The sequence below is a fragment of the Cyprinodon variegatus genome, unplaced genomic scaffold (assembly GCF_000732505.1).
Source record: "Cyprinodon variegatus isolate N-32 unplaced genomic scaffold, C_variegatus-1.0 Scaffold163, whole genome shotgun sequence".
NCBI lineage: Eukaryota > Metazoa > Chordata > Actinopteri > Cyprinodontiformes > Cyprinodontidae > Cyprinodon > Cyprinodon variegatus.
Window position 1 is genome coordinate 1,246,014 of NW_015150616.1, and position 27,159 is coordinate 1,273,172.

The following is a 27,159-nucleotide window of genomic DNA, read 5'->3' on the forward strand; positions in this document are numbered from 1 at the left end:
TGCTCTTTCCTGTCCCTTTCACATAGCAGCGCATCAACTGTGCTGCGCGGTTTAACTCTCTGATTATTCTGCCTTAAGTTCCACCTTCTCTCTTTCTGATTGCGTGTTTTCTAGTCTGTATGTGCACGCACGCGGGTGCTTGGAGCGTGAAAAAAAAAGACGCTAAAATAAATTAATATTGGGCTACGAAACTAGTCCGAATTAAAAAAAACTTATCTACGCTAAAACAGGCGAAAGCTTCTGATTGGAGTTCTGTAAAGAAGCAGGAGAGAGTTTTTTGATTTGTGGAACTTGAGAAATGTAAGTTAACGTTATAATTTCTTTTATTTTATCTTTTAATCAGATAGCCAAAGGCTCCTTAAAGAAGATCTTTTATGAAATGAAACTAGGTGAAACAGAAACGTTTAAACGTTTCCTTTGGAGGAGTTCTGGATGGAGAATATTGACAGACAAAAACTATTTTTTTTTTACTTCTTAAATGCAAAATGTTAACATATTTTTTACAATCTTGGTGTAATTCCTGCTCTAAGTGGGTCGCTCTGTCAGCTAAAGGCACATTTTAGTGGCCCTATACTCCAGTTTACGATTAATCAATTACTAAATTAGTTCACGATTATTGTTAATATGATTGTTTCAGCCATAGATAAACTACATGAAATTAGCTACACAGAGTAACTACAGCGCAGATGTACAACTTCTAATATTAATATTTTAAATGCTCAGTGTCAGTTCCTCTTCTAGTTCCAGTGCACATGTAAATACAATACATTTATTTGCCGTCCCTTGAATGTATTATATTGCATGATCCAGAGAGAGCATATTAGATAAAAAAATAAGAGTGGGGTTTACCTCTGTTTACCTCTGCACAATTCTATATCTTCAGAAGAAAACACAGGATAAATCCACATATTATAGACTATATTTGGTTAAACAGACACTGTCTTAGTCGCAGGTAAATCTAAATGCAATCCTTTTCAAAGTGGAAAAAGTCCTAATTCCACATTCATCAGAGCCAGTGATGCTTTAAATATTGATAAACAGCATGTAGTGCATGTAGTGCTTATAAGATTTGTATTAATGTAGCAAGAAATGCTGCTGTTCTCTTTAAACAAAATGAGCCCTGAAGCTCACATTAAGCATAAAACAGAGCATGCATATTTTTTGCAAAGGACCAATGAAACTGAAGAATAGTGTCCCTACCAAAGTTGAAATCAAACCTACGCCCTTGGTTTTAGTTATTGGTGTAATTCACAACATGAGGCAAAACTTGCTTTTTGGTGGAGTTCTGTGTTCCCAGAGGGTTTTTCTAGTGTAGAGCTATTTTTTAAACAAAAATTCAAAATTCATATTCTATTATACTAAATTATCACCAAGTACATTTTAATTAATTATAGCTTTTTCAAGTTTGGTATTATTTGAATTACTGTTTCGAATGTATTGTTTTCTTTTATTCTTGTATGTAAACTTTCAAGCACAGCTGTAACATTGACTCCATAAAACATCTAATAAGTGGAATTTATCCATCAGTTTCATTTGGACCAAACTAAAAGCTCTTTCTATCATGAGGTAATCGGAAAAAAAGCTTTTTTTTTTATGTATTGAAAGGAACTATGGGGCAAAGTTCTCCTTTTTGGAATTTCCGTCTTTCATTTCGGTTCTAGAAACGGTCCAAGTTCTTAGAAAAGCAAACAAACATCTATCTGCTTTTTTTTGGCAGTACATCTTTTCAAAACCTTCCCAAATATTCCATTAAACCTGCGGGCTGTGCCCCGATAAAGCAAAGTAAAACTGTGACATACAAAAATATAGTGTTTTAATTCATTAAATATGAATTATTATTCATTTTTTAGTTAATCAAATACATAACTTGGCAGCAGGATTAGAACATGCTGAAAATTGTGAGTATAATTTACTACACTTAGTCAACTGAAAAAACACAAAAGTTTGCCTGATATCATAGGAATGCTAGTGCTGTTAGTGTTGGTTTGTTCCCATATAAAACAAACTAAAATGCTCACTAGAAGTATTTTACAAAAAGAAACACTTAAAGGATATAGCTATAAGTTTGCCTTCTACCGGCCATTAGGTTTCACCCATTGTTATTTCAACCTTTTTAGTCTTTGTCAGCCGAATGCCAGGTCCACCAAGGCTAAACCTAACATATGATGAAGTCTGCACAAAAACTCAAAAGCTTGACCGATGTTCACCCTCGTTTTTTTTTTTTCTTCTTTTCCTTTGCTTCAGTCTGAAAAATGTGACTCTTGGGGGGAAAAAAAACTATTTCTGCATTACTCTAGACATCCTGTGAATGTTTTTTTTTAATTATTTTTTTAATTTAGCGTTTTATTTTGAAGATTCGTATCTATGACCTTGATTAAAAGCATCAATCTCACTGACTGTTTCTATGCAATTGACAAGATATAACATTATATTTTAACACGGCAGAATCCTGGGTTTACTATAGCTGTGGAACTCTCTACGGTAGTCCTTTAGTAAAGCCTACATACTTACTAATCCTAAACCACATGCTGCATTCATACTGGTGATGTTAGAGGTTCCACTGGTTCAAATATGTGCAGTTGCTTCATTGTGAAACCATTCCGCTTTGCGTAAAGTTGCAGTGCCCTCAGAAACTGAGTTTTTAAATGTTAATAAACATGTTTCATATAGCTCATAGACCTATTCCAGATGTTTTAAAGGAAGTGCCATAGAACCCCTTTAAAGTTAGTTAGCATCAAGTTTTTATTATTCTTTCTCCAAGTCTTTTTAGAAATCTTAATTACAGATGGTCCATTTAGTTCTTTTCAAATTGCAAACTTGAAACCCAAGCTCTTTAACATGAACCTTATTTATTTATTGTTTTATTTAAGTATTTATGTTAATTTATTTTTTCCTTGTTTAGTATTTGCCTTAAAGAAGGGAAGTTCTTGTCCAGTTCCATACTTTTTTATCTCCATATGCTTTGAACAAAGGGGATGAGGAGAAGAAAAAACCTTTATTAAAGATAATTGGCTTTTTTTGCTTCACAGTTGATTTTTCCAATTTACAGCAGAGTTGATTTAATGGACTTCCACTAGATAGAGAATCTGCAGCTAGACTCCTCTCTGGAAGTCTCCCTTCTACTCCTCAACGTTGATTTAATATTGAATGAAAATAAATCCCACAGTTTATCTGATATATTTATTTTTTGTCTTTCAGGGCATGTCTAGTGATGGCACAGCTCTTAGAGGATAGCTCCTTCTGTGAGGAGTTCATTCAGCAGTGTCCAGCTGCTGTGGAGGTTCTGAACCTGGTTGCCCAGGAGTGCAGCCCTGGTGAGTTAATGAGGAGCAGGTTCAGGAGCACTTTTCACCACTGGTCAGTATTTATCTGACGGACAATCTCTTTTTTATTTTGTGTAGGTGAGCGGCTTGGAATGGTTGAGGCTCAGTGTAAGAGAGTAAGAATGCTTTACAGGGACTGTGCTCGGCCACCGCCTCCACCGCTGCAGACAGACAGGCGGCAGGTAGGCGTTAATAAATGCACTTTACCTTCTTAAGCTGATATTTGACATAAAGAGAAACTTCACATCTCACATAACACACATTTGTAGTTTATTTGTATAAAATCAGAAAAAATATCTTAATTTTTTTTCTTTTACGAGGCTTTAGTGTTAGCTAATCTGTTGTTATTACCAAAATAAAACCTTAATTAATTTTATTTATCCTTACCTTTAATTTGAGTAGGTAAATGAGATGGTTTGCCAATGGAATTAGTATTTTTGCTCTTAAACTAAGATAATTAGATAACATGCACTTGACACGAAACAAGGCAATTGTGTTTTCTTTAAGTGTCAATTGTCTTGTTTCATTGGCAAATTGTCTCTTTTACCTCTTCAATCAAAGAACAAATGCACTTATTTTCAGAAAAATGACTTATCTAGATTGCAATTTTTTTTCCAGTTTGGTTAGCTGAATAAAAGTGTACCATTGCATCCTAAGTTTAAAGTTTTTGGTTAGAAAAAAAAAAATATGAGGCATGATAAACATTCTTTGCTTTTTATATGATAACTTGTTGAAGTTGCTCTTCTATTTTTCCAACCTCACTTATCTAGCTTTTTCTTGCCTTAATCTGCTTGTTTACTAGCCCAAAGAGATCACTTGGTGTCCATCCAGAGTGTTTCCTCCAGTCCGTGCATGTTTGTTTTCATCCCGTCTGACCTCCGTCACTTTCCTGGCTGATCCAAGTGCAGGAGGAGGGCTGCCCCGAGGAACTTTCATCTATGCCACCTCTCCCGTACCAGTTCAGGTTACAAAAATTGTCTTGTTTTTATATATGCCATCAATACGAGTTCTGTTGAAGTGATCTAATAGAATGGAAGTAAGGAATAACATTCTCAGTCTCTCCCCGTCTACCGCTGCAGGCACCATCCTTTTACTGGGAGATAGAAGTTGTTTCCTATGGAGACTCTGAAGAGGACAGCGGGCCAATTGTGTCCTTTGGTTTTGCCACCGAGGCAGAGAAGCGAGACGGCGCATGGACGAACCCTGTGGGCACATGCCTGTTTCACAAGTAAGATCAGCTATATAACAAATCTTAGACTCCCATTTGTTTAACCTGGTGTTATTTGCTGACAAATGTTTTGGTTATTTTCTCTTTGTGTTTTTATCTCCTGTCTGTGTCTGAATTAGTAACGGTAGGGCAGTGCATTACAATGGTTCCAGCTTGCTGCAGTGGAAAAGTGTTCGTCTTGATGTGGTCCTACTTCCTGGTAAGACAGGCGAATGAATATGCTTCTTACAGTGTCTGATTTAAAATCTATGTTTAACAGCTATAAAACCAGATGTTTTTCCAAAAACTTTTTTTTTCTATTTGAAATGGGTGAAATCTGTGTAAAACAGTGTGGTTTATATTTCGCAGTAATATAGATGATGACCTTTTGATTTGGGTAAATACAGGCGACGTGGCAGGAATTGGCTGGGAGCGCTCTGAGGGCACACCACCTCCCCCTGGCCAGGCTCCTAAAGGAAGAGTCTACTTCACTTACTGCGGTCAGCGGCTCAGTCCAAGCCTTGAAGACGTAGCAGGTGGAATGTGGCCTCTTGTCCACATTCAGAAAAAGGTCAAATATACCCAAACAAGTTTAGAAGCAGTTTCTGTCTTTTTGTCACATGCAGTATTCATTTGGTTTTTCTCTATATTCTTTGCAGAATGCAAAGATCCGTGCCAACTTTGGAAGCCGGCCTTTCGCATTCGCAGAGGGCCAAGCACACAGGAATGCCGCCGACTTGTGTGTAGACCTTGCCGAGGAAATAAGTGCAAATTTTGAAGCACTCCCTTTTGCCATGGCCTCAGACAGTGATAATGATGCAGGTGCAAGTGTCACCTCAGACTCTGGCTCTCATGGTCCACCTTGTCGGATTGCAGCTGTTGCCGTTCCTCAGCAGCGTATGTGCCTAATGATCATCTCACGTTTCCTTTCAATCCTATCGTTTTAGCTAATGATCCAGTTTCTATTGTCTTTTTCGGTTTGTGCAGAGTACAACAGTGACCTGTCATGCCATTATAAGGTGGAGCTAAGCTATGAAAACCTGGTTACCTCAGGGCCCGACCCACATCCCCCACCTATTGCTGATGACGAGAGTGATGATGATGATGACGACGATGTTCCTAGAGTAAGATTAGTCCTGAGCTCATTTTACTGGATCAAAACGCTTTCTTGCTGGATTTTGTTTTGTATTATTTGATCTGTTTGACTTTAGGAGGATCACTACGCCCTTCTAGTGAAGGCCTGGGAGACAAAGGTATTCCCTACCATCCGTAGGCGGTTCCGTAACGAAGCTGAGAGAAAATCTGGCTTGGATCAAATCAAGGGAGCCCTGCAGCTGGGTAAAGAATGAAAATCTTGTCAAACAAATTAAAATGTTTGCTATATGAGCATAAAACAATTCTGATAAAATATTAAAGCTACAAACAACAAATTAAGTTTATTCTCTTTGAAATCAGTATTAGAAAGTATTAGATTACACTGAGTCAGCGTCCATGTCGGATATATTTTCAGTAAATATTACAGTATTTACTGAAAATACTTTAATAGTTGTTTTTTTTCTAATAACATTTCAAAGAAAAACTTAACACTGTAACACCTCAGAAAAGAAAAACATTATAAAGATAAATTAAATAAAATTATATTGGTTATATATCATATTAAATTATACAAAAACAGAAATATTAAAATCCATTGCTGTGTTGCAAAAAGTAATATTCTTTCTAAATCACTCAGCGTTTCTCACCAAATACAACCCCATGATCATATCATACTTTACCTGTTGTGTTTAGATTTTGGACATGAAAAGCTTTTGAACAGTCTATGCATTGTAACAAAATGGGTTCTGAAAGCTTTTGATGACATAGATCCCATAGTTGATACCTATCAAGTTATGGTAGATTATATTATTATTTAGGTTCTGTACAAAGCAAATAAAAGAATGTTGCCATTTAATTTCCAAGGAAGGTTTGAAAATTGAGAAAGCAACTATAATCTCAGGCCATCACCTGGGTTTCCTAGAACCGTAGTTCTATACATAATTTTTCTTGTGTGCATAAAGTTGTTTCTATTTTGAAGTCACTTCTTAATGGTAATAGAAAATCAGTTGAAATGAAAATAAACACACAATATAAACACAAAAAATCATTAATATTTTCTAAAAATCTATAATTTTTTTTACCCTAGACATTTTCTTTTTCTAAGGAACATTTCTTTTTCCATGAAAACAGGCATGGTTGACATTGCGAGACAGACAGTGGAGTTCCTATATGAAGAGAATGGTGGTATTCCTCGTGATCTCTACCTTCCTACTATTGAGGACATCAAAGATGAGGCCAATAAATTCACTATAGACAAAGTCCGCAAAGGTAAAACATTGCATAAATAGAAATCCTGCTAAATTAAAACATTAATATATACTTGTACGTTATCATTTATTTGTACTGGATTAAAGCACTTATCCTCAGTTGCATCAGCTCAATGATTGTAATGCTGATACTGTTCTTCTAAACAGGGCTGACTGTGGTCATCCGCTGTCCGGACAGCAATAACACCAACAGCACAACTGGAGGAACAGCGCTGCCTAAGTTTGCTATCCGTGGAATGTTGAAGACGTTTGGTTTGCATGGGGTTGTGCTGGATGTGGACTCTGTTAGTTTATTTGTTCTTTGGCTTCATATCATCACAACAGCTTTATCCATATGCTAAGCTGATTTATGTGTTTGTTCAGGTGAATGAGCTGGTTCAGGTGGAAACCTATCTCCGCAGTGAGGGAGTGCTCGTCAGATACTGGTACCCCATTGAGATGCTGGAACGCCCACCAGCAGGTTCACGACGCACTGCTGCTAACGGCTTGGTGTCATTGGACAGTAGTAATATTCAGATTCATAGGTACTGTAAATGCAGTCTGAACAAGCATGATGGATCTGAATTGAAGACCTGGGCTTCATGTCAATGCCACTGCTTTCATTTAGGGAGCTCCTTCGATGTGAAAGCGCTCTGGCTCGGTTATACTGTCGCATGGCCCTGCTCAACATCTTTGCCCCCAAGAATCCCCACACTTTCACTCGTCTCTTCCACATCCCCGCTATCCGTGACATCACTTTAGAGCACCTGCAGCTTCTTTCCAATCAGCTGCTGGCTCCACCTCTTCCTGGTAAGTGGAAAAGTACATTTTAAGTAACTCCCATTCTTTTGGTAGTTGGAATTTTCTAAACAATGCTTATTTCCACCTCTCCTCCAGATGGCACCATTAGCTCCGGTTCTATTCTTTTGGCTCAGTCAGTGCTTCATAACCTCGAGGGTCAAAGTTGCTCTCCCACAGACCTGTTTTATCAGGGCAATGCTCATCCTATCCGGGAGTGGTTAACCGTGGCCATCACCCGTGCCTTGCATCAAGGAGAGGAAAGTTTACTTGAGCTCACGAAACAGATCTGCTGTTTCCTACAGGTTAGCTCTAAAGCACTGAATTCCTTACATTGCCTTCCAAATGCATATACTCACCTTAAAGTTTCAACTTTTTCCATGCAAGGGTGCTGTTACACTTTGCCGATTTAGCCAGCGTATGCCCAACGTCCCAGAATCTCCTAAAATGCTGGCATGCTCTGAACTTTCTATGTAATTTTTTCAATTTTGCGCATATACATAGCGTATTTATAACGACTCCAGAACTTATCTCTAACGACAGCCTAACTTATACATTGGGCACTACAATGTCATGCACATGAAATGATGAACAAGAGATATTTCTGGACATTACAAAGCTTCAGATAAAGCTGCGGAACAGAGATGCGCCCGGAGGTGCCCGGTCTGCATAAAAAGATGTCTTTGATTTCAAAGAAAGAAGGTTTGCAGTCGCAGCAGATTCAGCATCACATCTGCTAGGAAGTTTGTCGGTCGTGGCCATGGGCTTGAACGCAGGGAGGATCTATCCCACTCACCTTCTTGCTTACCCTATGATGGGAATGAAGTCTGAAGGAGTACAGACTGTTTCCTCCTTTGAACCCACTTTAATACCAAAACGCTGCCAATAATCCATTAAACACTTGCTGCAATTAAGAAGCACGTTCAGCGGTCGTCTGGAACACGTCAAATACGTTGATATGTGCTGTAGAAGTTCTTGAGAAGTTATGCACAAGTTACTCATAGGTTCTGGATAAGCTAGACGCCACGATTTATGAGTAATTTACACTTAACATATGTCAAGGATTAGATAACTTACCTGTAACTTATGCCCCACCTATGAGCATACGCTGGCATACGTTGAAATTTTTAGCATGCTCAAACACACGTTGCCATATGTCAACGTGTGCCAGCTTACTTCACCATGCTCATAACTTATACAAAACTCACCCATAACCTGTCCAACGTATGCCAGCGTCTTTGCCAGATTTTTCGCACATCAGGGATACGCTGTCTAAATCGTTAATGTATGACAGTGGCTTTATAGCAATTAATCATCCCCCTCAGAGGGATGTTGCATTGAGGATAATATACATATAATTTAGCATGAAGCCTGAAGGCCAGGTGGGTCTTATCTTACTAGAGGACCTGCTTCCATGTATTTCTCTCCACTTAACAAATTATTGGATGTAAAGGGAAGAAATAAGAAAAGACCAGAGTGTGACTGTTATAAGAGTAATTTTGTAGTAATGTTTCTGCTAATCACTTAATAGACTTAAACTCTAATGTTGAATGTTTTTTCCAGAACGCTCCTGAGCAGTTCACATCAGAGGAGTTTCCTGTCACAGAGTCAAAAGTCAGCATGGATGTCAGTTTTCCTGGAGCTGCATTTGTGATCGTCTCCTGCAAAGAAAGTCAACTCGGTTGCCGCAAAGAGTAAGCCCCATCAAATAATCAACGGCAGACATCTTAAAAACTTGTTCCTTAGCTTCACTTGTATGTCTTTGATGTTCTTTCTTATATTTTCCCCTCCTTCAGTTCTAGCTTGTACAAGGCTCCCTGGGCTCGCGTCATGGTCTATGGCTTGGGTCACAAAGTGAGAAGAAATGGTCAGCTGAATCTGATGGAGGCGGTATGTTATCCTCTAGATGCTTCTCCTACCAACACAGGCCTTACGCCCCCTCCCACCACCAACCAGTACCCGTCTGTCATCATCCCTACTGATAAAGTCCACATTAAACTGGGTGAGTATTTCGTTTTAAGAAAAGCATTCTTAAAAACGAAGCACTTCTGAGTCAACTCGTGTTGTGGTTGTAGGAGTGTCGCCCCCTCCTGGTGCGGTGTTGGTGCTCCACTCATTACCGCTAGAGTTTCCTCTGGCAATGGCCTTTGCAGAGCAGCTGTTGACATGGAAGCTAGGAGAGAGCAGTGAGCGAACCGAGGATGAGTTGGACACTGTTCCCTCCTCAGTGCTGCTGCAGGTGGTAGAATTACTCGGTAGGTTTTCCTTTATTTAACCCCAATAGAAAGCCACACATTGACCAACATAGATACAGTAAATGGTTGCTATAGTTATTTGTAACATTAAAACCTTTATTTTGATTTTGTAAGCGTTAATTTTCTAAATAGTTGGATATTTTTTTTTACATTTTAGTTAAATAACTTTTATACTGGAATTTTTAAATTGAATAATAATTCAAAGATGCTACTCTTATAAAATTACAAGACTAGAAATTTCCTTAGATGTGACTTTTCAAAATTCCTGTCTTGTCTGTAGGCGGATTACTTTGGACTACAGATCTGGCTCCCTCCATCAAAGAGCTTATCTTTCACCTGTTAGCTGAACTTTTACGCAAGATCCACCACTTAGAGCAGCGCAAGAGCCCCGCTGGCCTTTCAAGCTCCATTGCTCTGCTGCTGAACCCCTGCCTGGCTGTCCTAATGGCTTTGCAGACAGAGCTCCGAAAGCTTTATGACAAGGAAACTCAGGGATGGACTGCAGGAGGTGCTGCAGGAGGAGGGTCGTCCTCTGGGGGCATTGCATTGGCACTAGGTGCGGAACAGAGCCGGTTCTCTACCTACTTCCATGCCCTGATGGAAGTGTGTCTGGCTGTTGCAGAAGTGACTCTTCCCCTCAATGTTGGCAGCTCTTCAGTGGGAGCCCTTTCCTCTACCAGCGCACCTAACCTCAGTGACTCGTCTTCATCCTCTTCATCGTCCCCAGGCCAGACACCTCAAAGCCCCAGTCTGCTATCGAAGCGTAAGAAGGTGAAGATGAAGCGTGAGAGGGCAGCAGCTGCAGTGGCTGCAGCAGTCTCTGGGAAGAGAACAAGTGGTGGTACCAGGCTATCGGAAAGTGACAGCGCCCTTCTGAGCATGGCGGGTAGTAAACCAGAAGACATGCTCTGGTTCCACCGCTGCCTCACTCTTCTGATGATCCTAAGACATCTTGCCAATAAAGACCCACAGGGCTTAAGTGTGACCAGTGATGCAGTAACAGATGCTTGCCAAGCTCTGGTGGGTCCAACCTCTCATAGCCGCCTGCTGGTACTCTCAGGTATCCCTACGCACCTCGAGGAGGCAGTTGTTCGAAATGCCATCCGCAGGGCCTGTAACGCACATGGAGGACTGTTCAAAGATGAGGTCTTCATCCCTCTACAGGAGGAGGACCCCAAGAAGAAATCAGGAGCTAGAGTTTCAAGCCCACTTGATGGCAAAGTTGCTGCAGAACCTGATCGTCCTTTTCCTACCAGTGGAGGACCTGAGAGTCCCGACAGCTCCAGCAGTGTCACTCCAGCTTTAAGTGTGAGCGCGTCAGCTTCCACCAGCCAGACCTCCATTTGCAGCTCCTCTCAGGGAGTCTCCCGCACCGTCAGCGAACTTTCTGTTGATCAGGACCTGTTAGCTGTTCCCTCGCTCACCCCTGCAGCTGCCGCCACTGCTGTAACATACCCCCAGCAAGGTCCTCAGGACTCTCAGACGGTTTCTAGCCAGGAGAGTCTGGACACCTCTCTGTGCAGCACAGGAAGCCTGGGGAGTCTCGGCAGCTTTGGGGAGCCGCTCGACAATACAGAGTCAGCATCCGTGTCAGATGGAGCCTCTATGCAGACAGTCACTTCTTTTGAGAGCACTGCAGCCAGGCCCATCAAGGGTTATGCTGTCATTGAGGTGAGATAATTTCAGATTCTTTCGGGTTACAACTTCTAAATTAAATGTATTTAAGTAGTATATTATATTATCAATGCTATGCAGTGCTTAATTTTGAGGCTGAAGTAAAATAATTCTTGGTTTTCTAAATTGTTTTACCATCTACTTACCCTCTGTCTTCAAAGAGCTTTTGTATTTAGAAAATTCAGTCAGTGTGCGACTAATTTAATCTTTATCTCAGAAGTCTGTTAGAAAGCATTGGTGATGAATCATCACAACGAGCAATAAACATGGCAAACAGATCAGATTTATCAATAATCTGATAAAAAGCTAAGGAGTTTCCAAGGAGCTGCAGAGATCCACAGCTCAGAGGAGAAATCTTTCTAACGACAACTATAAACCACTGCTCAAATAAGCCGTATACAGTCCTGTTTAAGTCTTTGCCACAAACCATGTAGGGAACACAGAAATCATGTGGAGGAGGGTTCTTAGGTCTGATAAGACCGAAATTTGGCATTAGTTGTGAGGTGGAAAACGAGCTCTGCACATCAGCCTAAAAACATGGCTCCCAGTATGACTGGGAGTTCTGACTGGAAAGCTGGACAGAGCAGATGGAGGAGAAGAGGTTTTAGCTGAATGTCCCTAAAAAGCAAAAATAGTTCCTATTAAATATCAATATTGATTTAGAATGTGTTCAAATGACCTGAATCTTGTTAGGAATATTTGAAAAGATTTGAAAAATGACGCTCACTGGAGCTCAGGCAGTCTTCCAGAGCTGGATATGTTTTCAAAAGAAGAGTGTGTCAAACATTTAATCTGTAAATGTGCAAAGCCAATGAATACATACAGTGTTATGCCACACTTTTCAGATTTGTTTATAGTTTCTTTGAAAAAAAACAAACTCCTATTACATCACAATGCACTACCTTGTGTTTATCACCTAAAAATAAATATGAAAACAAAATGTGAAATAGTTTAAACTTTATTATTAACTTTATTTTGTAGGAGATACATCAAAGATTGCTTGAATTTGTAATCTGATAATTATAGGTCCGCTCACGAGCCAAGGTGGAAAAGATCCGAGCCAGTCTCTTTAACAGCAGCGACCTGATTGGTCTGTCGAGCCTGGAAGGTGAAGAGGAACTGATGGAGTTGACCAACGAGGAGATCCTGACCGTTTCCAGTGTTAACCAAAGCCTCTTTGACACACAGGGAAGCTCTGCCTTAGAAGACTACTTTCTGGAGAAGTCAATCAAAGGTTGGTCTGAAACAACAAGTTTTACTTCTCTAACAGAGCGTCTTTCTTTCAAAACTAATTTACCTCTTTGCTTCCAGGTGACAAACTTGTTACCGGGGCCAAAGATGTCCTCACTGATATTTTTAAAAGCTGTGTGCACTCGGAGCAGATGCTGAGCCTCACACCAGCTAAGCCTGTTAAAGTGTCTGATATTTACCTCAGCAAGGAGCAGATCAACTCTCAGACCCCAGGGAACCTGCTGCACACTTTCTTTACCAATGTTCGACCTCCTAAGAAAGTTCTCGAAGATCAACTCACTCAGGTATACCAGTAGATGGATTGCTGCTTCCTATACATCTCACATCGTGAATTATTAGTTTGCATCTAATACTGATAATACTAGATGTGTGGCATTAAGTGTTATCTGTAACTTCAGACTAAGTAAGTTGTCTGTGAGCGATCTGTAATGTTTTTGTTCACAAACACTGGTAAGAATGCTAAGAAGCAAAAATGTTCTTTTTTTTTCAGATTTTGAGAAAGTATGGGACACCCAAGCCAAACAAGAACAAGTACAATAAGGCAGGAAAAGAACAACATCAGGGTAAAGTTGTGAGCACAAAAAGACCCATCACAAAACCCCTCACCAAGGAGAAATCGGTCCTCAACAGTGTTAGGTCTGTCCTTTTTTTTTTATAAAAAAACCTGCCTGTCTTTAGATGTGTAAAAATATTGCTACCATGCCTGAAACTAATTTGCTTGTTTCCAGGACTGCATTGAGTGAAAAGAAAACTGTGCTAAAGCCAAAATCTCCTGAGAAATCCAGACCTGATGAGAAAGACGTAGAAAAATCACCGGCTAAAAAAACTGAAGGTTGGCAAAAATCCTAAAAACCAATCTGCTGATTCCTTACATAATACACCAGAAATGTTCCTGCTACTTCATTTAGAAGTTTTTTTATTTTATGTCACAGCCTTTAGGTCCTTAGATTAACAAAGACTTAAATGGTCCATAAAGCTTTCCAGTCCATGTTTAGATTTTCCTTTTTTCTTTTAAAAGTAAGCTCTTTTTTGAAACAATGTGCTGTGCTACTTCTTGCTTAGCCACAGAAGAGAAGTACCTGACTCTGGAAGGCTTCCATAAATTTGCTGTCGATCGGGCGAAGCAGGACATCCGCAGCGTGTGGAGAGCTCTTTTGGCTTGTGGTTATGACCTTCATTTTGAAAGGTGAGGGGCTAAAAAGTACATTTTAAACCTTCTTAAATAAACTACCTAACAGGATTACTTTAAAGTGAATCATGCAGTTTCTTACTGCTAAATTGTTTCCTTTTCTTAACATCTGTCTTTAGATGGTGATGTAAAGTGAAACTTGTCTTTATTTCTAAAGGTGCACGTGTATAGACACCCGGCATGCCCAGAAGGCCTGTAGAAAGTGGAGCTTAGACATGGATGTGGCGTTGGTGCAGTACATCAACAGACTGTGTCGTCACCTGGCCATCACACCAGCCAGGTTGCACCCCCATGAGGTCTACTTAGATCCCAGTGATGCTGCAGATCCTCGTGTCGCCTGCTTGCTCAGTAAGTAGCTGCTTGCTAGTTTGGTTAATTGTAATGAATGTATTTTTAAAAATTAAAGGACACAGAATTAAGGTCTGGCCTGCCAATTTAGATTTTGACCGTTTTCTTTTTTTTCTAACAACTGAAATGTTTAAGAGTAAAAAGTATTGCAGGTTAAGGTAGGGGCTGTAATTTCCACAGAAAACTGAGATGTTTAGCTTTGGCAATAATGTCATGTTTGCAGATGTACCCGTGGAGAGCCTGCGCCTGCGCTTTGCTTTACTGCAGTCTCTTAATAACACCCTGGAGAGTTTCTTTCTGCCACTTGTGGAGCTGAGACAGACGCATACATATCAGAACAGTATCGCTGCGCTTTTGGGCGAGGCAAAGGGTAAGTATGACATAAGAACAACTCTAGCAGGCATAAAAAGCATGAGATGATGTCTAATGAAAGGGTGAAAGCTAGCTTATAAGTAAATTTGAGCAAATACTACTAACTGCTAATACTACTAACTACGAAATTAGGTGTCTCGATACAACTTTTCCATATCCAATATGATACCCATATTGCAGCTTTAGAACTGACCAATACTGATATTGACCCAACACAAATCATACATGCTTTTATTAATTATTTTGTAATTTATTATTTAAAAAAGGCTTGATCAAATGACATTACTAAAACGGAGAACAACAGCAGGTATGAGAACAACTGACCCATGTTATAATAACCAGTGGGTTAAACTTTAAACAGAAGCCGTTTCTATCAACATGCCAATATTTGTGATTTTAGATGCCATTCAATAAAATCTGTTATAATCCGGTATTAGTTTTTTGGCCAATATTGAACCGATATCTGATATTAATATCGGATCGAGACACCCTTAGAGAAAAAGTGCCTTGGTCTACCTTTATGTTCGATTAGTGGTGAATAGTTTTATTTTGTGGACTCAGTCCTCAAAATTTAGAATAAAGTTTTAGGCAAACCTCTACATTGGCATTTATAACAAAAACTATTAATTCTGAAATAGTTTCAAGTGAAGGATATCCATTCTTATAAAGTACTTTTATGTGTTGATATTTAAATAGGTTTTTGGTTAATTGAAATTACGGTATAATCTTTGTACTTCTGTCTAGATTCATGTCTTATTAACAAATTTATGACTCCATTTCTGCGTTGTCTTCTGGCAGGTCTCATCTTCTACGACACCAAGTTGACTGTAATGAACCGAGTATTGAATGCTACAGTGCAGCGTACAGCTGACCATGCCGCTCCAGAGATTACACTGGACCCTCTGGAAATTGTTGGAGGTACACTTGCCTCTGTGTTATTTTTCTCCACTTCACCTAGCAGTACATCGGGTGAACATTTCTGAACAATTCAATATTTCTTTCCCCACAGGTGAAATCAGATCATCAGAAAACACCTACTTATGCCAGGCAGCACGCCAGCTGTCCTGTGTGCCATCATCTCAGCTCTGTGTAAAACTGGCCAGCGGAGGAGACCCGACATATGCCTTCAACATTCGTTTCACTGGAGAAGAAGTTCACGGCACAAGTTAGTAGTTCTCTCACACGCTCTCTTGAATCCTGCCCTACTGTTATCTATTTAAGTTAATAAGGTTTTTTTTTTTAAATGCCTAACTGCAGTTGTGATAAATGTGTCTGTCCAGGTGGCTCCTTTAGACACTTTCTGTGGCAGGTGTGTAAGGAGTTACAGAGCTCTGCACTCTCCCTGCTGCTCCCCTGTCCTAGTGCTGCAGCCAACCGTAACAAGGTAACAGTTCATTCAGCAAGGCTTATCTAGTTTAATTTTACTATTGACATGCATATACGCTCAGGCCTACTAAAGGCTTAAAAGACAACAGTTTAAACATTAGGTATAGACAACAGAATGACTGACTATCAAAATAACAATTATTGGGTTGTTAAAATAAATGTGACCAACTAATAAAGATATAAATTGAACAACCATTTCATGTCATAATTTCTATGGTAACTGACTGTTAGTTGTATATCCACCTGTCTGAAAAATGCTCATGTCTTTTGGGGGAGGATTAGCCTAGTAAACTAGCCCCACCCGCCAGCGGCCAAAATCATTTTTGCCTGCGTTAATTTTGGTTTTATCAGTCTAAGGGAGGATCAGAAAATGAAAATCTGTTAGGCAAGGGAAGTTTATTAATATTTCACCAGTAATACATACAGAATGTAAAGGGCTTTACAGGACCTCCAACCAGGAGCTAAAAAGAGGAAAATAAGAAGGACCTTTAAAGAGAGCTTAGGATGTCAAAGACATTTGTAAAATTGACTTTTAAAGGCTTTTAAAGAGCTGTAGGTGCTTTGACAGGAAACTCTACTACTATTCTGGAGGCTCAATATAAATGCCCACATTTCCTGTTAATTATTATTTTTTTAACTGTTTATCGTTTTCCATTATACTCTGCTTTGTGCCGGTCACATTAAATCTTAATTAAGCAAATTAAGGTTAGTGGCTTTAAGTTGGCAAATTTTAAAAAAAAAGGTGAAAGGTAATGAATCCAAGGCTCTGTGTTTGTCACTGTGGAATCAATGTTCTCTCACAGTTTTTAGCAAAACGGATGGTGGAAAATTACTTGCATGCCTTCATGAAAAAATGAATTTAATCCTACCAGTTCTCTCTGTTGTTATTTTCAGGGGAAGTACATCCTGACTCCCTGCCCCATCAGCTATGCAGAAGAACAGCTGTTGCACTTTTTTGGTCAGCTCCTTGGCATAGCCATCCGGGCAGATGTCCCCCTTCCGTTGGATCTGCTGGGATCTTTTTGGAAAGGCCTCGTTGGAGAACCTCTTGACCAAGAGCAGGACCTGCAAGAAGCAGATGTGCTCACCTACAACTATGTTAAGAAGTTTGAAAATGTAAGTGTTGTAATAGAGTATTCCCAATTATTATCCACTAGTCTAAAAATATGTTCGTAGACAAGTACATTTTAGATAGAATTAAAAAAATTTGATAGTTTTTTTATTATGGTCTTGCAATGCTCATAGTAAATACATGCCATCTGAGTTTGTCAGCTAATTTCCATTTTTCCACTGATGCTTACTGTGATTCTGATGGTGTGTTCTGTTTTCCGTGCCTCTTCAGGTGACTGATGAGAGTGAGCTGGAGGCCCTGTGTGCTGAGATCTCCTCCCAGCACCATTCAGGAGAAAGCCCAGACTCCCCCAGCAGGCCCTGCTGCACTTTCACTTACTTCACTATGACGGGTGAAGAAGTGGAGCTTTGTCAGGGAGGACATGGCCTCAGTGTCAGGTACAGAGCAGCTGACGATTCTACCTCCTGTTCAGTAACTTGGCTTTAAATCTGCTGCTGCAGCATATTTAAATTTTTTTTCTCATGCTTTTTGTCGTCATGAAGCTGGGAGAACAAGGACGTGTATGCGCGGGCGGTGAGGAGCCTCCGTCTGAGGGAGCTGGAGAATGTGGAGTGTATGACAGCAGTGCGTGCAGGACTAGGATCCATCATTCCTCTGCAGCTGCTAACCATGCTCAGCCCTCTGGAAATTGAACTACGCACATGTGGCTTGCCTTACATTAACCTGGAGTTCCTCAAGGTGGCGTGTGCATATATGTACCTTTGTGATTAATTGTGCTTCTCAGCTTTTTACCAGAATAAACCATCCTTTCCCTTTTTTTCTTTAGGCTCACACCATGTACCAAGTTGGTCTGATGGAGACCGACCAGCACATTGAGTTTTTCTGGACCGCCCTGGAAATGTTCACTCAGGAAGAGCTCTGCAAATTTATCAAATTTGCCTGCAACCAGGAGCGCATCCCATTTACCTGCCCGTGTAAAGATGGCGGACCAGACACGGCCCACGTTCCCCCGTACCCCATGAAAATCGCCCCTCCAGATGGAGCTGCAGGTAATTTCTACCATGCTTCCTGCAGGGCAGTGCTCAGACTCCAGCTCTCCTATCTGTGTACCTCCTTTCATATCAGCAGTTATAAAAGTGTTCATCTTGTCACTTCACATAGACTTTAAACTTGACCTGTTTTAATGCAAGAAGACAAACCGATCCTTTTCTACTACTTAGTTGTTTTTTTTTACACTAAGGGGATTAAGTTTGAGCTCAATGTTTATGTTTTATGGTAGATATACGATTGTTGATCTTTACCTTTATCTCCCAAACAGCCTGGTTACACAGCCTTGCAAAAGTATTCACATCCCTTAAACTGTTTCCTGTCTTGTCTCATTATAACCTTAAACCATTCTGTATATGATGTAATACAGCAGCATAAAGTGGTGCTTAATTGTCTCCCCTCAAACTAGGTAACTTGTTGGAACAGATTTAGCCATTTGAAAATGTCAGCCATTTTTGCCTCTAGAAATTCATTTTGTTTTAGAAAAAATAAAATAGCTCAAGATATTCAGACATTAATTCAGAAGCTTTGTAACAGATTTTAGCTGGACTTTAGGCCTTAATATCCTTCGATGCAAACCATTCTATAGTAGCTTTGGTTATATATTTAGGGTCTTTGACCTGTTGGAAGGAAAAACCTCAACCTCCCAAAGTTTGTTTTGTTTCTTTTCAGGATTCTTCTATATTTAGATCCATCCGTCATTCCATTAACTCTAAAAAGCTTCTCTGTGCCTGCTGCATTGAAAGCCTTACCATACCATCCTGAGTTAAACAGTGTAGCTTTTATGTTCAGAATGCATTCTTTCATTAGTTTTCCACCACATAAAACATTTTGCATGTGTGCAAATAATGTAATTTTGGTCTCATTTGACCAGATAATCTTTTTCAACATTGTGGTGCTTCCCTATAAGGCCTTTAACAATGCTTCTAATGCCTTTCTTTTGCATTTATGGATGGGCATTTAGAACCTTTATTGTTTTCATGATGTGTTGCTAGTCATTATGAGAATTTTAATTTATCATCTAAATGATTAATTAGAATAAATAATGGATAAAAACTTAAGAAACAGTCAATTGTCAAGAATTTTATTTTAATCTTTGTTCTTTTTCTTAATTTTTTTTCCATTGGGGCATTTATAAATTTGAAGAATATATCAAATGCAGTTACTAGGAGATGTTAAGCGATATAAATTATACTTAGTATCATAACCATGTAGATTTTGATTAAATAAGAGCTAAGACATTTCCATTTTTTCTCCAGGTCAGCCAGACTCGCGCTACATTCGAGTGGAAACATGCATGTTCATGGTGAAACTGCCACAGTACACTTCTTTGGATGTAATGCTGGAGAAGCTGCGCTATGCCATCCACTACCGCGAGGATCCTCTGAGTGGCTAAGAAGACTTGAGAACCAGACATTCCCAGGCAGTAGAACCCACCATTATCTTCTGCCCGCTCCCGGATCTTCCTCTGAGACAGACTGCAAGTCAACACTCTGCTTCAGCAGCAAAGTCAGACACTTTTATCTTAAAAGGAAGTCAACATTTTGGTTTTCCTCCTGTTTTTTCGTTGCCATTTGCCGAAGTTCTGCATTTTCTTTCATTCAGGGAGGATGTATTTAATCAGCAGCTTTGGCTGCATATACTTCTGATTTTTGTTGCACTGATTGAGGAGGGCATTGAAGTGAAACAGCTGTGAAAGAGATTTGTTCCCATGTTCCTTTTACCTTTTTTTGAGCCAGCTTTTCAACTTTAACAAAAGTCCATATCAACCTTCAGAACAGCACTTTACCGTTTACATGCTACAGCCCAGTGTTCAAAAACAGAGCTCTACAGAAGCTGGCAATGCCCCTGCTAACGCTTAGTGTTAGCTCCCCTTTAAGGGCAGGGGTGCTCTGACCCTCTCCTTTGCTGTAGAAGCCTGTTGTGTGATGAGAACCAAATGGGTTTTGAAGGTATGATTACCAGTCTGCTGAATTTCCACCTAATCTACTGTAGGGGCAGGTGTGAAGAAGTGCTGATCAGGGCTTTATGTAGTTTACTGCCTGTTTAATTGTACGATCTGTTAAAGGACAAGCTAATTTATGCCAATGTAATAGTACATGTTAGGGCAGAGCCTGAACAAAGCCTGTTCACTAAAAATTATTATTATTGTTTTAGTTCCATCTAATCCAAACAGACATTTAAGAAGTTGGGAGTAAATAATCTTCAGTTCTTCCTCTAATTTATTAATTTTACTCGATGAAAGAAGAGCTCGTTTATTTTATTTTACCCATACTCCAGTGTTTTACTGTGTAAAGAAAATTAAATAATAATCTAGAAAAATGTAAATAGACTGAGGTTATGTTTGCTGGCAGTTTTTACTTGCTTCTCTTCACCTTCTGATTTTATTTATGAGTTTGCACTACTCTGAGAAAAGAATCTAACATGAGCAACTTAGATGATGTCTGTCGGATTTCCAGTTTGTTGTGTTGCTACTTTTTATGAATTTTTTGGGAATACCAATCTCCATCACCTTTGTCTTGAACTCAGATGGTTTGAACTACATGGACATGTGGTGAAACATGTTCTGTGTGAGTAAAATCACCATTTTACTTTGAGAAAACCACAAGACTGAGTGCGAATGCAGTGAAACAGTTTTTTTATTTTTGTTTTTATTTTTTGCAGGATTTGTGGGGTTTGTTTCTTCTCTTTTAAAGGATGACATACCGCTGCTCTCTCTGTCTCTCTTCTGACTTCTCCTCCTCTGGAGGGGTTACATAGGTTACTAAAAGGACATATCCGTACAAAGAATTGTTGCGATGAAACGTGTGCTGTACATTTACTTGATATTTATTACAATTATTTATGGTTGCATTAACTTAACTTTTACTGTCTTACCTCTGCACATGATACGTAACATATCTAAAATGGATTATACAGATGTAAAGAATCGAATGGCATTTGAGATTTCTGTGTCATAATAAAGAAATGTCTTCATGTACCAACAGCTTCCTGTGGTTTGTTGAATCCTGTAGTCATGGTTACGGTGGAAAAAGAGCACAGAGAGCACATTTCTACACAGTAGACATGATTAACACACGTCTGTCATATACTTTTACACTCATTAGGTAATGATGTTTTATCATGTGAACATATACCTGCAACGTAGGATTTGATATCCTTTACAGCATGTTATTAACATATGGCCCAATGACACACTCTGGTTGCATCATTGCATACTGTAAACCAGACACCTTCACAGAGCAGCCAGGCCAGGCCAGATCCAACTGGATCCTCATTCATGTTGTTCAGGTCTTTATCAGCCCCAAATGTTCTAGTTTTACCTTTTGTCACGTTACAACCACAAAGTTCAAAGTATTTTGTTGGGATTTCATGCAACAGGCTGGCACAAAGTTGTGCATAAATGTGAAAGTTTGGTTTCTAAGTTGTACATGTTTTGCTGATTATCAGAAAATGGCTGTAGCTCAATCTTGTTAAACTGAATCTGTGAGCATCAAGTTTCTCCTCTGATCCTCAACTACCTTTACAGTATATCTGGACTTTGGGCCATTGTAACACAGTTAAGCTTATATCCAAACCATTGTATTCTTATGTTTATGGACTCCATTGATAGAAGGTGGAACTCTTACTGAGTCTCTTATTTACTTTCAACACATTTTCTTCCTCTAACTTCATTCATCATCCCAACAAGTTATATGCAGTCTATTAATGTATAATTTTCATCTTATCTGACCCAACCTCCCTCCATGTTATGTGTCTCCTACCTGATGTGCTAAACATCATCAGACTCAGACATACTTTAATAATCCCAGAGGGAAATTACTTTTGTTACACTCCAGATATACACACACAATCATATAAATATTTACATATATAACTCTATATATATAACTATAGATCCAAATAAAGTAATAGTGATGTGCAAAAACAGTGCAAAGAATGAATAAATGTCAATTACAGAGAGGTGGGGGTCTGAATTACTTGAGGGAGGCGTAGAGAAGGCTGGACAGCATCCATCATGTGGTACTTATTCCTACTTTTTATTCTTATTAACAATGTTCACAATGATCAGATATCCTGTCAGCTGTTGGTTGCACGGCCTGAGCCGTCGATCTTTACTGTTAAGACTTATAAGCTGCTACGATAAAGCAAATGTATCAAACGAGTGGGACACCACAGTAAAATACTGCATTTAAAGAATGCAGTGACTATTTTCTAATTTGTATCTCTTCAGGTTTTCCTGGTTTGTTCCCAACCAAAAACATTTTTTTTTATTGTATTTTACTTTAAATAATTTAGTTTGAATTGTTAAATAAAATAACTTCATCACTTGAATCAGGACAAAATTTTCTAATATAGTGTATAGTGATATAATAGGATAAATATTCAGGACACACTCAGGTAAAAAGTTCAAAAAAATTTCTTAATTTGAGAAGGTAAATAAAATGATTTGCCAATGGATTCAGTTTTTTTTTACTCCTAAAATAAGATAATTAAATAATGTGAACTTGAAGTAAGACAAAGCAGTTGTTTTTCCTCATTTTAAATGTACATTGTCTTGTTCAATTGCCAAGTGTCTCTCCTGCCTCTTCAATTCCAGAGGAAAATGGTTTAGATTCAGGAGCAGGAAGGCAAAGAGATAACAGGACAAAGAAATATAATTTATTGATCTGTAATCCAAGTAAAAAAGCTGAACAAAAATACACAAATGTTTTTACAAGTAAGGACATATAAAACAAGCAAAATGTGTCAGTTTTTTTTTATAAATGTCTGAACCTTATAAAACTGAACTGTCATTAGTAAAAAAACAAAAACAAAACATTAGCATCTTTTTCAAGTAAAAATATTTTCACAATCCCACCTCACTATTTTAGTCAGTTTAGGTGTTAATGAGAGTTTCATTTTGGAATGATTGAATCCATGAAGCTCATGAATACCTGTGTTTAGAGAGTAAGGTTGGCTAATGGGCAGAGACACACAGAAACACAAAGGTCAGGAAGACCCAGGGTAGTCACTGACACTAGATCATGCTGAGCTTTTTCTTCAGCCTGTGAAGCTGCTCCATGCTGATGTTGTTACCGCCGCACACCACCACCACCACTGGACCCAGGTGCTGTGGCAGCTTGTCCTCAGCCTGCAGCCTTTTGATAGTGTCACCGTACACGGCTGCCAAAGCAGCACCGCAGGCGGGCTCCACCAAGATCTTTTCATCATCTGCACAGAGAGAAAAACTGGACCATTCAGCTCAATGCCACATATGCCAGATATTTACTGTATATACTATGATTTCCCTGGTTTGGCTTAGATAGGATTATGACAGTTATTAGCTGTTGAGCAGACAATTTCCTTAGAAATTGATGTAATTGACTTGGGTTAGGTTTTTTGGATGTCCTTACGCAGTATTTTTATACTACTTAGCTGGATCTATTCATCTAGACTGTATTAGACTAGAACTGGATCAAATGAGTCATGGTTTATAGCCACACTCCGGTTGAAGACCCAGTTGTACCAAATGTTAAAACGTCCTGCAAAGTATTGATTCAGTATTTGACCATTTTATTTCCTTATTTTGTAGTTTTGAAAGTGAGCCAAACACCTCCACAGCATGATACTGCCACCACTGTACTTCACAACTGGCCTCTCCCTCTCTGAGTGGCCTTTCAGCCATCCCTTTAAAATGTTGATTAAACAGTGGTTAATGACTGCAAGACAATATGTAAATGTTAGTTATTTACATATTGTCTTAGGCTGATTCTGACATTTTGGGTCGAGAAACATTAAATTCTGAGACACAGAAACCTTATTTTTTTTCTTGAACAATATGACAACTTCACCCTAATGTGTGTTTTGAGGTTTGGGTGAACCATATTATATGGTTATTTCCTTCTTTCTTTTTTTTCAGTAATGTTGCAAAAGGAAGGAGTGTTTTTAAGATGCTGCTTTAACCTACAACTACAGGAGGGCAAACATTTCACCCACACGCTATGAGAAGCAGTATCAGAAGCTTGTGAATCACTGAGTGAGTAACCTCACTCTTTGTGACTTTAGATAAGCTATTTTTTAAGGTCTTATTTGACTTTAACAGTAAAAGTTAACTATGATTTACTTTCAGACAGAGAGTTTTCCTTCTTTTTAAAGAAGAAATGTAGTGTCAGTTGATCTTTAACATACGATCTGTTCTGGTACAGGTTCCACTCACCTACAAAGCGTTCAACAGCTCTCACAGCCTCCTGGTCAGTGACCACCTCAGAGAAAACTGTGTGTTCGTCCACTAGCTTCATGGTCTGAGCAGAGACCCTCACCAAGCCCAGTGTGGTTGCAATGCTGTGGCAACAAACATTATAACCGTTGTTTTAGTAGGAAAAGCAGACATCCAATCCAGATAATGGTGCAGAATGGCCTATAAGCATATGCCGTACCTTGTGATGGCAGGTAAAGTGACAAGCTCTCCAGCTTTCATGGCTGCATTCAGGCTGTGTGCCCCTATGGTTTCCATGGCTACGATGGGGACATCAGCCCAGTCGGCACGGCGGAGTCCTTCCACCACTCCGTTCAGCAAGCCTCCGCCTCCCACCGACAGCACTATGGCTCCAGGCTTCTCCTTCAGATCATGTTCCAGCTCCTTCACCAAAGACGTGTGTCCTTCCCTTCACAAAAGGCCGCTCAGATTTACTATAATGTGTACAATCCGTAGAAACTGCACCCAGGTTTCAATTTCTGTTTTTATTTTCAATAAAAAAATCACCTTATCAGTTGCTCCATTGTCAGATTGATTCACTTATGTGTTTGTTTGACACCTTGACAGTGATATTCAGAATGTGGGAGAACTATCTGACATGCAGGTAATGTTCGCTGTGTGATATCTGAAATATGGCCCCTGCAGCTGTTTGTGTGTGGATGAGGGTACATGATAAGCGTTAACATCAGTTATGAAAGCAGTCTGTTTCCTGATGGGTTGTATTTTCATTTTTATCCACAGAAGGCCAAACCCATTTTTTTCTCAAATCTGTTTAAATGCTGAAAGCTCGAACTTAACTGCATTTTATTGGGATTTTCTGTTTTAGACCACAGTGAGTTAACAAATAGTAGTTCATGCACAGGAAACATTGTGGATGGTATAAGATTCTGAAAATGTTCACTGCATTTGTATTCAGAGTTGAGACATATGGCGTCTCCTTCAGGGTGGATGGAGGCTCTATGTCCAGCTATTTGCAAATTTGGTCTCAAATTCTCATTCGGATTAAACATGATGATGCTACCACCCATGCTTTAGCAGGAGGATGGTGTGTTCAGGATCACAGGGATCTTGTAAATGTTAAACTATCATCAATTAACATCCAACCAGAGCACCTTCTTTCATGTTTGTTCAGCAAACACCATGAATGCAATTTAATTTAGGGTTATCTGATTAACAAGGTAGACACATTCACAGCCCTACTTTTTTATATTTATTCAAAAGAGAACATTTAAATCATCTGTCTTTTTCTTATTAATTTTCACATTTATGTGCTACTTTGTTAAAGTGTTTTGCATTAAATAGCAACAAAATGCCCTTATTGGTTTCAGTTTAAACATGACAACAAGGGAGGAGATTTTGAACGAATGAATATTCTTGCTTGGTCTCACCATATGAGAGGGTCGTCAAAGGGAGAGACGAAAATCCAGCCTGGGTTGTTTGCCACAAGCTGCTGCCCGTATTCAATGCTTTGATTCAGAGCCTAAAAAAACAACAACAACAAAACAAGATGCAGCTTTATTTGCTCAGTTAGTTACTCAGTTACTCAGACAAAAGCCTTAGAAATCAATTTTTCAAAATATATATTCATATCAGCTTATTTTATACTCTGTCTTTGTTGGGTGTGAGAATTCTTCCACACCTTGAATCCTTCATCAGATGTTTACATTTAAGTTTGTAGTAAAGCTATTGGCTTCTCATATGATTGGGTTTTCTAATGCTCAATGAAATTATGAGTTATTACCTATTACTAACACAGCCTAAAAACTTGACATTATTGATCAGATTACTGCTGTGATGACAAACCTTCCCATGAATGATAACATTGGCCCCCTCGTCCTTCAGCCTCTCCACCGTCTGGTTTGGGGTCACACTTGGGACAACGATGGTTGCAGGAACCCCAAGCTGGCGTGCAGAGTAAGCGGCCGCCATGCCAGCGTTACCTCCTGTTGAGACTTTAACCCTCAGAATCACACATTCAAAAAACAACAGTGATCATACTTTGATAGAGTGCTTACCTGAGCAGCAGACAAATCTTTCACATCCTCGCTCTGCCCACTAAAAGAAAGAAAAACAACTGAGTCAGCATAAGTTCACAACAAGCCAGTGTTTGCACCACCTAAACAGGTACATACTGGTTCCTTTGCATCTGCTTCTTGTTATCATCATAAACTGGAGATTACTTACTGTTTTACAGAGGTGGCCGATGCCTCTGATCTTAAAGGAACCTGTAGGCTGGGATGAATCCAGCTTGAGGTAGATGGAGGTTCCAGCCACCTTGGTGAGAGCAAGGCTCTGTCTGACTGGAGTGGCAACGTGGAGAGGCTGCTGGGTCTTCATCTCACTGATATCAAAGAAGAAAGAAAATGTTTTTTTAGGAAAAGTGGTGAAACACTCTCTGTTTTTTAAGCCTGCAGGGTAATTTGGATCATTTCTCCATCATTGCTCACTGCCTCCAGCATGCTTAAACTTACCAGAGAGCGTTGGATGACAGGTAATCAGCTGGGCTGAAGGGTAATTATCCCTAAAACTCTTACTCTATGCTTCCTGTGTGTAAAATAAATATATATACCTGCTTTAAGAGTGGGATTCCCAAAAGAGACACACCTCCATCCAATCATCTGCAGGCATTCAGACAAGCAGACCCCTCCCAGTTATTT

At 39.4% G+C, this 27,159-nt stretch overlaps 2 protein-coding genes across 3 annotated transcripts in view; one reads left to right on the forward strand and one right to left on the reverse strand.

The window, feature by feature from the left end:
- The window catches only part of hectd4 (HECT domain containing E3 ubiquitin protein ligase 4), a 47,845-nt gene extending 26,609 nt beyond the window's left edge, over positions 1-21,236 (forward strand). For both annotated transcript variants that reach the window (XM_015378052.1, XM_015378053.1), the window contains exons 44-76: positions 3,199-3,314; positions 3,402-3,505; positions 4,126-4,287; positions 4,403-4,551; positions 4,671-4,750; positions 4,938-5,101; positions 5,190-5,427; positions 5,518-5,654; positions 5,742-5,868; positions 6,757-6,894; positions 7,041-7,177; positions 7,257-7,417; positions 7,501-7,682; positions 7,770-7,975; positions 9,234-9,364; positions 9,467-9,672; positions 9,746-9,925; positions 10,206-11,596; positions 12,626-12,833; positions 12,911-13,134; positions 13,341-13,486; positions 13,579-13,682; positions 13,913-14,036; positions 14,197-14,387; positions 14,611-14,757; positions 15,558-15,677; positions 15,769-15,924; positions 16,040-16,143; positions 17,040-17,261; positions 17,488-17,654; positions 17,760-17,955; positions 18,044-18,266; positions 19,524-21,236. In XM_015378052.1, coding sequence (XP_015233538.1) covers positions 3,199-3,314; positions 3,402-3,505; positions 4,126-4,287; positions 4,403-4,551; positions 4,671-4,750; positions 4,938-5,101; positions 5,190-5,427; positions 5,518-5,654; positions 5,742-5,868; positions 6,757-6,894; positions 7,041-7,177; positions 7,257-7,417; positions 7,501-7,682; positions 7,770-7,975; positions 9,234-9,364; positions 9,467-9,672; positions 9,746-9,925; positions 10,206-11,596; positions 12,626-12,833; positions 12,911-13,134; positions 13,341-13,486; positions 13,579-13,682; positions 13,913-14,036; positions 14,197-14,387; positions 14,611-14,757; positions 15,558-15,677; positions 15,769-15,924; positions 16,040-16,143; positions 17,040-17,261; positions 17,488-17,654; positions 17,760-17,955; positions 18,044-18,266; positions 19,524-19,660 — 6,478 coding nt within the window. In that variant the 3' untranslated portion in view covers positions 19,661-21,236. The remainder of the gene's footprint in view (positions 1-3,198; positions 3,315-3,401; positions 3,506-4,125; positions 4,288-4,402; positions 4,552-4,670; positions 4,751-4,937; positions 5,102-5,189; positions 5,428-5,517; positions 5,655-5,741; positions 5,869-6,756; positions 6,895-7,040; positions 7,178-7,256; positions 7,418-7,500; positions 7,683-7,769; positions 7,976-9,233; positions 9,365-9,466; positions 9,673-9,745; positions 9,926-10,205; positions 11,597-12,625; positions 12,834-12,910; positions 13,135-13,340; positions 13,487-13,578; positions 13,683-13,912; positions 14,037-14,196; positions 14,388-14,610; positions 14,758-15,557; positions 15,678-15,768; positions 15,925-16,039; positions 16,144-17,039; positions 17,262-17,487; positions 17,655-17,759; positions 17,956-18,043; positions 18,267-19,523) is intronic.
- A 1,802-nt stretch (positions 21,237-23,038) lies between these two features.
- sds (serine dehydratase) lies at positions 23,039-26,839 on the reverse strand. The gene is made up of 7 exons (XM_015378040.1): positions 26,687-26,839; positions 26,518-26,557; positions 26,306-26,445; positions 25,891-25,982; positions 24,684-24,911; positions 24,464-24,588; positions 23,039-23,478 (listed from the first exon to the last, which is right to left on the reverse strand). The coding sequence occupies exons 1-7, from the start codon at positions 26,837-26,839 to the stop codon at positions 23,285-23,287; spliced, it is 972 nt and encodes a 323-aa protein (XP_015233526.1). The 3' UTR covers positions 23,039-23,284.
- Positions 26,840-27,159: the final 320 nt, after the last annotated feature.